Here is a 10,427-nt window from a genome sequence, read left to right as displayed (position 1 = left end):
CCTTTCACCTTCACAGAGCACCTTCTTCAGGCAAAGAAGGGCTGCAGGGAGCGCCCCCCACGAGGCCTGCAGGTCGGGAGCTCTGCCCTCGCTGCCTCTCTCCCGGAGCATCAGAAACCAGCCTCCAGACGTCCCTAGAGAGGGACGCCGGGAGAGCGCGCGTGCTTTCTGGCCGACCGAGGCCGCTCCGCCAGCCCCTTCGCTTCCAGCCCTTGTGAGTGCACCCGCTTCGCTCCCAGCTCGCCAGGTCCAGGTGACCATGGAACGAAAGGTCTGGAAACTGCAGAACCCGCCTCATGAAGAACCTGGAAAGCCGGAGAGAGCACCCAAGTAGGGAGCCGGAAGGCACATGCGCAGAAGAGGCCTCCAGCCGCCCTTCCCAGGTTTCCCCAGGGTCGATCGTCGCCCTTCGGACTACATTCCCCATAAGGCACCGCGGCCGCCACCCAGTTGGTGCCTTAGGTGAGCTGCTGCTTTCTTTACTCAGATTTGTTGATTGCTAGGAACCATTAACACAAGGAGGAAAGGTGCATATTGATTTCACCTAAGACTGTAAATGAGAAGCGAAGACTACAGACTATGAAATGTCCATCAAAAGACGACTGATTCCAAAATCCGAATCTTTCAGGAACACCTAAAGTGCATAGTCCCCTATTCTTCCCACTGTTTTTCCCATTCAACATTAGAAAACACACTGGGAAATACCCCCAATGAACATTTTAAAAATGAGAAAGTCTTCTATATATCTGGGATCTCATAGGGGAGCACTCACAAGAATGTAACCAACGTTGCAACCAGCAAAGCTTTCACCTGTTTTGCTGAATCTGTATCAGTATTTTGAATATATGAAAATGTAGAATTCAAACATTCTCTATCCAAGAATTCACATTGAAAGAAAATCTACGGAGCGCTGCATGACTTGCCTAGCTTATCAGTGGCGTGGAAAGAGCAGGATTGGAGGACTGGGCGGAGGCAAGAATATCCAAGGAAAAGACGTGTAAAAGAACTGATGGCAGTAGGCAAAAATTATGAAGATCTTTGTGTTTGTATTAGTTTTCTATGACTGTGTAACAAAGTACCAAAAACTTAGTAGCTTAAGACCACACAAATGTATGATCTTGTCACTTTTGTAAATTGGAAGTCTGAGCATGGTGTGGCTGCGTTCTCCGCTCTGGGTTGAAAGCAAGGTATCAGCTGGGCTATGATTTTCATCTTGTCCTTGGGGTTCTCTTCCAAGCTCACCAGTTGTTGGTAGAATTCATTTCCTTGGGGTTGTAGGACCTGGCATGTCAAGCAGGTACACTGCTCCGCTCCTTACCACACGGCCCCGCAGGCAGTTCACAGCCTAGGTGCTGTTTTCTTCCAGGCCAGCAGAAGCATATCTAAAGTCCTCTTTTTGTGGCCCGCTGGAGAAGATTCTGCCTTCGAAGGACAGATGATGAAGTCAGGCCTATCTGGATAACCTCCCTATCAGAAGGTCATCTCATTTGGGACCTTAATTCCACCTGCAGAATCCCTTCACCGCAGTACCCAGATTAGTGTTTGATTGTATAACTGGATTACAGTGTGTGTATACACAGGGGCCAGGGCTCTTGAGGGGTGGGTCCCTTAGCATTCTGCTTCCCACAGTGTCTCATTTCCATGCTCATCAAAGAACATCGATCAGGTGGACAAAAGTACTAGTCCATGGATGTCTTTATCCAAATCAGTGATTGAACAAAAAGCCCACTCATGGAGTAGCCATTACGATGGAGATCAAGGCCATGGATAAGCCCAACAGCACAGGGACAAGGATAGAAGTTATGTAGGAGCCCATAGAACAGGGTTGCCTCTCATCAAGGCTGATCTGGCTGCTGCTGCTGCCGCCTCTGAATGCCTGACTTTTCATCCCACATATTGACACTGAGCCATTGACAGGGTACCATTCATTGAGAAGAACAACTGGCTTCTTGGTGGAAAGTTGCTTACCTCAGACTCCTTTAACCCTGGTTGAAGCACTGATTTGCCTTTGCCGAAACTGACGTGGAATTTGGATATGGGTTTGCTTTTATGTCGCTATTTCAGAACTTATGAAACACCTGATTTACTGATGGGACCCTGCATAATTAGCACTACAGATCAAGGGACCCATCTCACAGCCCAAGAGGTGTGACAACGGGCACGTGACCATGAGATACGCTAGTCCACCTGTATATGGCATCAGCCTGAAACAACCAGCTGGAAAGATCTGTGGTGTGGTTTATTAAGGGCTCAGCTCAGGTAGGAGTTTCGGAACAATACCCTGAGAGTTTGGGGAGCTGTCCAGCAGGATGTGGCACATGCCTTGAATCAGTAGCCAGCGCGCACGTGGATCCCCAGTAGTGACTGAACAAAGGAGGGACGGTAGGATTGGCATCAGTTACCATCACTTCCACGTGCAGAATTTGTGCTTTCCTGCTCCACTTTAGACTCTGTTGGGATAGAGATCTCCTTTCAAAAGAAAATTTTTTTTAATGAAAGTTTTATTTTTAGTTTTTTTTTGTCTTTTTTTTTTTTTGCTATTTCTTGGGCCGCTCCCACGGCATATGGAGGTTCCCAGGCTAGGGGTTGAATCGGAGCTGTAGCCACCGGCCTACGCCAGAGCCACAGCAACGCGGGATCCGAGCTGCATCTGCAACCTACACCACAGCTCACGGCAACGCCGGATCGTTAACCCACTGAGCAAGGGCAGGGACCGAACCCGCAACCTCATGGTTCCTAGTCGGATTCGTTAACCACTGTGCCACGATGGGAACTCCCTCAAAAGAAATTTAAAGAGCAGTGGAAGACTAAAATTTACTTTTAAAAAATCATTTCTCAAGATGTGCTTTTTCAGCATCGCATTTACATTTTCAAAGACGCCTTTGGAAGGATGTTCATTGTAGCATAGTTTAAAATAGAAAAAAGGGGAAATCAATATACATTGGTAGGGAATAACTAGCTAAATTATGGTGCATGCACAAAATGAATACTGTGTAGTCAGTAAGAATGAATAAATTTACATAAAAAATGCTTACAATAGATTGGTAAATGAAATAAAGCAAAAGGCAAACAAATTAAGCATAATTCTTTTACATGTACATGTTTGGATAAAGTTATGCACATTAAATACACATGACTGTATACATTTAGATAAAATTTAGAAAGATAGGGAGTTCTCCTTGTGGCTCAGTGGTAATGAACCCGACTAACATCCATGAGGAGATGTGTTTGATCCCTGGCCTCGCTCAGTGGGTTAAGGATCCAGCATTGCCGTGAGCTCTGGTGTGGGTCCCAGATGCAGCTCGGATCCTGCGTTGCTGTGGCTCTGGTGTAGGCTGGCAGCTACAGCTTCCGTTCAATCCCTGAGCCTAGGAACTTCTGTATGCTGCAGGTGTGGTCCTAAGAAGAAAAAAAACTTAGAAAGATATGCTCCAAAATATAACAATGGTAATCCATGGATATGAGATTATTTAAAAGGAAGAGGGAACTTTTGCTTGTGCATCTATGTGATTTTTCTATGAAGAAACAAAATGGATGGGTTTTCAAATTGGTGTAAGAAAGATACACAAAATGAGAGGACTCTAAGGGTATCATTAGCATACTTGTTAAATTTGACTTTCAAATGTATATCTGTGTGTGTGTGTGTGTGTGTGTGTGTGTGTGTGTTGAGGAAGAGACAATGGACTACACACACAGATCCTCATTGAGATAAGCACTGAAGACAAGATCAGGGTAAATACATTTCATAAATCATCACTTTTAGGTACAGGTTCATAGGTAAATTTTATTTTTGATGTTTAGTATTTTCCTTCTTAAAAACTTTTGTGGAGTTCCCTGGTGGCTCAGTGGGTTAAGGACATCCAGCATTATTACTGTTGTGGCTTGGGTCGCTGCTGTGGTGTGGGTTCGATCCCTGGCCCAGGAAATTCTGTATGTTGTGGGCACAGCCAAAAATAAATTTCCTTAGTGTTTCAGTGCCTTCTGCCTGTCCTCCAGGCATTCTTTCTGCTATCTTGCCATCTGTATTAGGTTGCTAGGGCTTCAGAAACAAGGTACCTGAAGCCTAAGGGTGGCTTAAACAGGAGAAATGTATTGTCTCACAGTCCTGGCGGCTGAAAGTTTGAGATCCAATTGCCAGCAGGGTTGATTCCTCCTGAGGTAGGTGAGGAGATTTGTCACAAGCCCCTCTCCTAGCTTCTTCTTCTTCTTTTTTTTTTGTCTTTTCTTGGGCCGCTCCTGTGGCATATGGAGGTTCCCAGGCAAGGGGTCTAATTGGAGCTGTAGCCGCCAGCCTACGCCAGAGCCTGAGCGAGGCCAGGGATCCAGGGATCGAACCTGCAACCTCATGGTTCCTAGTCGGATTCGTTAACCACTGTGCCACAATGGGAACTCCTCTCCTAGCTTCTTGTAGCCTCGGGTGTTCCTTGGCTGGTAGGTTGCATTTTCCCTATATCTTCGCATCGTCTTCCCTTTGTGTCTGTCTCTGTGTCCAAATTCTGCCCTCCTCCCATTTATTCTTAGTAAAGACACAGTCCTATCAGATTAAGGCCCACCCTGATGACCACATTTTAACTTGATCATCTGAAAAGACCCTATTTCCAAAGAAGTTTATATTGACAAGTACTGGGGTTAAAACTTTAACATCTTTTGGGGGAATGTAACACCATCCTATAATCTTCCTGATAGCTGTTAGAATTAAATTAATTGTGACTTCATATTTACTTTGATTTATGTATGGACATTTCTCTTCTGAGTTATTTGAACAATACAACTTACGTGGGTCTTGCAAGGGTAGAAATCCCCGTAAGTAAAAAGGCAGAGCCGCAAGCAGCTGTTGGATAACGCAGTTCCCACTGGGGCCACGAGGTGACAGTATACTCATGGGCCAGCAATACTCTCTCCGAAGCCACGTTTCCCCCAATGCACAGAGACCCCTTCCCCTCAGTAGGGGTAAGAGGGTGGGCCTTGTCCTGAGGTGCCAGGATCCCCTCCCTGTCTGGACATCAGGCTCCCTGGTTCCTTCCAAGAGCCCAGTCTGTGCTGGGGACAGTCTTTGATGACACTGTAGTAAACAGGGGTGGCCTCCTTGGGTGGGAGCTTGGACTGGGCCAGCCGGCACTGAAATAGTCTGTGGAAGGCCTCCCGGAAACGCTGGGACATGAGGGCGTAGACGATGGGGTTGATGGCGCTGTTCAGATAGATGCAAAGGCGGCAGAAGAGAAGGAAGCTGAGGTTGAGGTAGGGCGGGCTCAGGAAGGAATTCACCACCACCAGGGTGCGGTAGGGCAGCCACAGCAGAGCGAAAAGGACCACAACCACCGCCAGCATCTTGGTGACCTGCCGGGTAAGACAGGAGAAAAGGGAGGCTTGGGTGTCAAGGGAGAGTCCTGGGTTCCAGGTCTCTCTGTGAACTTGCAAGAGGAGTGACCTGAAAAAGGATCTGGGCCTTGCCCAGCTGTGCTCTCATGCATGCCCTCCCTTCTGCTCCATCCCAACCTAGAAAACGGCCATGCAGCCTTCCCTGCCCTGCTCAAGGCAGTTGGAAACCTCCCAGCTCCAATCAGTGGATGGTCTACCACGTATTGGAAGCCCCGGAGCCTCAGCCCCTTCCTCTATGTGATGGAGACACAGGACATGAGGGTTTGAAGGACCTGAGGGTTAATGTGAAGGTAAAGAATGTTGTGGGTCAGGTAGGTTCAGAATCCGACTAGTATCCATGAGGATGCGGGTTCGATCCCTGGCCTCACTCAGTGGGTTAAAGGATCTGGCATTGCTGTGAGCTGTGGTGTGGGTCCCAGGCATGGCTTGGATGCTGTGTCGCTGTGGCTGTCGCTGTGGCAGCTACAGCTCCAATTGGACCCCTAGCCTGGGAACTTCCATAGGCCATGGGTGCAGCCCTAAAAAGGCCAAAAAAAAAAAAAAATGTAGACCAGTGCCAGGCGTGTCATAGATGCTATGTGTGTTCATTGTGGGTTATTGCTACTGCTGCTTCTGCTACTGACATAACCTCTATACTACTGCTATTGCAACTGCTTGAGGTTCAGAGCTGGGTTAGAATCCTGGCCCCACCACCAACCAGCTGTTGGCCTTGGACATGTCCGCCTCTCTTCAGCTACCGTTTCCTCTCCCCAGCTGTCCCAGTCCCAGCCACATGTTCGCCTCTGGCTCTTTCATTCACTCGGCTCCCTCCCTCCTGACTTCTTCCTGCCTTTGCCCTTGTCTGTCTGTAATGCCTCTGTCCGATCCCTCCTCTTTACTTCCTAAGTCTTCAGATCTTGCCCAGCACCCCCTTGACAACATAGACTAAATAAAGCCTCCTAGAGGTGGGACACATCGAAGTGGTACACAGGTGAAAGGCATTTCTAAAGATGCAGTTTCCAAATTCCAGAATGAAATTGCCACAAGGGGGCGTCTGTCGATGGGAGATGGGGCATCCCTAATACCTTGGAGCGCCACAGTGCAGCACACCTGCCCCTACCCCTGGAGTCCTCAGTGATCCCATCAGAGACCAAAACGTGGGTGACAAAAGTTCACTTACTAGAGTGAATTAGTTTTTTGTTTGTTTGTTTGTTTGTTTTTTGCTTTTTAGGGCCTACACCACAGCCACAGGATCTGAGCCATGTCTGTGACCTACACCACAGCTCACAGCAACGCCAGATCCTTAACCCACTAAGCAAGGCCAGGGATCGAACCTACATCCTCATGGATTCTAGTCAGGTTTGTTAACCACTGAGCCACGATGGGAACTCTGAACTAGTTGTTGATTATCTACCTTGCAACAGGTCTGCTTTCTTTTAAAGCTCCCTCCCTTTTGGAACTGTGCATTGCTTTCTGCAAGGACTCTTGTAGGCAGGAAAGGAACGCTCGGTCCATAGACACCCTCCCCCCCCATCAAAAAAGACATTAAGGCCTCAACAAAACAATGACAGGTACCATATATTGAACACGTACTCTATGCCAGATATTTACTGAGGTGGGTGGCACCATGATCATTCTCATTTTACAGAGGAGGAAATCAAGGCTCAGCAAAGTGAAGTGACTTCCCCAAAGCCACACAGCAAGACATTAGCAAAGCTAGGAGCTAGAACCCAGGTCTGGAATAATCTTTTCCCCACCAGCAGTTGCACCTAAAGCATAGATCAGGGAAGCATTTGATTCCGGTCCTTTGAGTCTGAAAGTGGCAAAACAGTAGCAAATAAGCCAGTGGGATGAAAGGAGCTCAGCCTGTGTCCAGCTGCTTTCCCTCTAAAAACTGCTTTGAGCAAAGGTGCAGTGGGAAGACCCCCCCCCCCCAACTCCCCAGTGTGCCTACCCTGGGAGGCAGCGAGATGGCACAGATGGTCCTTGCCTGGCTCAGGAGTGGACTGATGCAGGATGAGGTGTCCTCTTGGCTCCCACATGAGCTGTGGGTGGGGGTGGAAGCTGAAGATAAAGAACAGCTGAACCTAGAGAGTTCTGTCCCCTGAGTTCCTGGAAAATGCCACCCTGTTGGAGTGGGGGTGGGGAGAGACAAGGAGTCTGGGCACTTGGGTTCCTGCACCCAGTTCCCTTGCCATGTCACCTTTGTCATTCCCTTGTCCCTCTGAGCCTGTTTCCTGGTCCATAAAAATAGGTGTGATATCAGGAACCATTGCAGATTCAGGCACACAGTCAGTGCTCAATAAATGCTGAGTTTCTCTCCATCTCCCCAGAACCCACCTTCCTCTTGGGCTTTCGGACTGTCCGGTCACTGAGGCAGGTTTATAGTCAGATGGAGGAGTATGGTCTTGGGAAAGTCACTTCACCTCTCTGAGCCTCAGTTTCCCCAGCAGGACAATTACAGCTATGGTGTAGGTACTCACTGAGGAAATTTAATACTAATCCAAGGCGAATTTAGTTAGTGACGTTGACTCTAAACGAATCATGCCATTTCTGTGGACCTTCTAATGTGATCAGCACTGCCATTACCTCATACAGCAGGAGAGGAAACTGAGGCTCCGAAAGGCAGAAGTGCTGTCTCCAAAAACAAGCCTAGTAGATGGCCCAGCCGGGATTTGAACTTGAGTTTAACTCCAGAAGGCCCAAGCTTCCATCCACCAATGTGTTGCTGGCTCAGTATTAGGCTCTGAAGGACGAGGGAGGTCCCTACCTGCTTCCGGGAGTTGAAGGCACCTCTCCTGCCCCGGGAGGAGGAGCGCCCTGGACCAGCAGGGCCGCCCTGGTGCGCAGAGCCCGAGCGGCCCAGGTCGCCGCCAGCAGGCCGCGGCTCCGCGAAGAGGACGCGCACCATGAGCGCGTAGAACACGGTGGCCAGACCCAGCGGCAGCGCGTAGAACAGCGCGAAGTCCAGGAAGTAGATGGGCAGGTACAGAGCGCGCGACACGCGGTAGCCGCACTGCACCTGCACGCCGTCGGCGTACGCGGTCTCGCGCGTGTCCACCAGGAAAAGCCAGAGCACACAGTAGGCGCCGGTGCCCAGCCACACCGACGCCGCGATGCGCTTGGCCCGCGCCACGGTGCACAGAGCCTGGGCGCGCAGGGGACGGCAGATAGCGAGGTAGCGTTCCACCGTGAAGGCGGTGATGGAGCCTGTGGACGCGTTGATGCCTACGTACTGCAGATAGGTGATGCCCAGGCAGCCTGCGTGGCCGAAGACCCACACCCGAGTGGACGCTGCCTCAGCCACGGTGAGCACTCCGGCGGCCAGGAGCACCAGCAGGTCCGCGGTGGCCAGGCTCACCAGATAACAGTTGGTGGATGTGACCATGTGGCGGCTCCGGACCACCACCAGGACTACCATGGCGTTGCCCACCACACCCACGGCGCACACGAGGGGCACCAGGGTCAAGGTTACCGCCTGTACAGCCAATGGAGGGCGGGGCATGGGACCCAGGCTCGATGGGTTGTTCACCCGCTCCGGGTGCTCGGTGGGTTTCTCCATGCGCCCCTCTCCGCGCTGCACCTCTAAGGCGGCAGCAAGTTGGGGAATCACTCCCGGCTGCAAAGGTGTCCTCGGGGAACCTTCCTTCAGGAAGCTGCAGGTCCAGCAACTGCCTCCAGCTGAACTGGCTTCTCCAGCTCCGTGCAGGGTCTCTCCCTGCTGCTCCGCTGGGAAATAATGCTCGTGCTGCTCAGTTTGCAAGACGACTTGCAGCCGGAGTTGGCGCGATCTTTCCCGGGGTGGGGTTTACCGCAGGGGCGCGTTCTGAATTGTAGGGTCGCGGCAGTGAGCCCGACACCAGAAGGCCGCCTCCTACCGGACCGACTGCTTGAGCCCAGTCAGCTCTTGACGCCCCTCTCCTGGTTCGCAAGGCTCAGGACTCCTAGCGATCAAGCGCGGTGCGTAGAGACCGATCGCCCCGCCAACCTTTTCCTTCGCTCTCCGCGACCACCCCAGGCAGGCTCCTTTCCTGGAGGTAACTTGTCGTTGCCACTGATGCCGCTTGGCTGATCCTGGTTGCCCCAGCCCAGCACTAGTTCTTTCCGCCAGCTCCTGGCTCCGCACCGTGGGCACTTGGGGTCAGGTGGGGGACGCAGGGCGCGGTGGGGAAGGGATGCTAATAGGAACAGTGGTCTCTGGCGCCCTGCTAGCGCCTTTGCCCTGGGCTTCTGCACTTGCTCCCTCCCTTCTTTCTCTGGGAGAAGCTCCACTGGGCCACGGGGGATGGGGTGGGGGGAAGAGCTGGCAACCCTTTGGCTTCCCAACACAACCCTGGAATCCTACCCTGTTTTCACTGGCAGAAACCTCAGCCCTGCTGTTGACAAACACGGAGCTAAGGCCCAGAGCTGAGGGGAGGGGAGGGTATTTGCCCATCTAGACATGGGATGGTTCTGTCTTCCTAAGCTCCTCATCTCTGTCACCTTTTTACTTTCTCCTGATTCGTTTCCCCAGTTTTCTTTCCTTCCTCCTGAAAAAGACTTGTAAATTCTTGGAGGGTGTACCCCACCCTCCATTCTCTAAGACGGCCCCACCTCACAGGCACAGTTATGTTAGGAACCTTTAGCTCAGTTCCTGCAACAGAAAAGGTGCATGATGGTAGCTGGATGAATGAAAAAACTTGTTTCTTCACTAGAGGAAGCTTCCTGAGGGGGGGACACCACTAAGCTTCATAGAGGCGTAAAGACTGCTTTTCAGGGAGCCTCGTTCTGTGTCTGCACACAGTAGATGCTGAGAAATTGCTTGGTGCTGTTGATTTATCCATTATGCGCTCTAAAAATTATTTCTTCATCTGTGAAATGGAATAATAATGATAGAGCCCACTTCGGAGTGTCCTTGGGAGGCTCATATGATTGATGTGGGGAAAATCCATATAAAGTGTTTAGCTGTGCTTGACTGCGGTAAGGGGTGAAGGGATTGGCAATTACAGTCGCGATAGATATATCCCTCTGCCCCCCTCTCTTTATGTCTGAGCAGTTTGCTGTCTGTGTTTGATAAATGGACAAAAAAT

At 50.6% G+C, this 10,427-nt stretch overlaps 1 protein-coding gene across 1 annotated transcript; it reads right to left on the bottom strand.

Annotated features, from left to right (window-relative positions):
* Positions 1–4,361: 4,361 nt before the first annotated feature.
* On the bottom strand, positions 4,362–9,132 carry LOC125122038 (thyrotropin-releasing hormone receptor-like). Its single transcript, XM_047770293.1, has 2 exons — positions 8,129–9,132; positions 4,362–5,337 (listed from the first exon to the last, which is right to left on the bottom strand). Exons 1-2 carry the CDS (start codon positions 8,918–8,920, stop codon positions 4,942–4,944), a joined length of 1,188 nt encoding a protein of 395 aa, XP_047626249.1. The 5' UTR covers positions 8,921–9,132; the 3' UTR covers positions 4,362–4,941.
* Positions 9,133–10,427: the final 1,295 nt, after the last annotated feature.

The sequence above is a fragment of the Phacochoerus africanus genome, chromosome 3 (assembly GCF_016906955.1).
Source record: "Phacochoerus africanus isolate WHEZ1 chromosome 3, ROS_Pafr_v1, whole genome shotgun sequence".
NCBI classification, from domain to species: Eukaryota; Metazoa; Chordata; class Mammalia; order Artiodactyla; family Suidae; genus Phacochoerus; species Phacochoerus africanus.
Note: the sequence above shows the minus strand (reverse complement) of the source record. Positions and strands in the feature narration are given on the sequence as shown.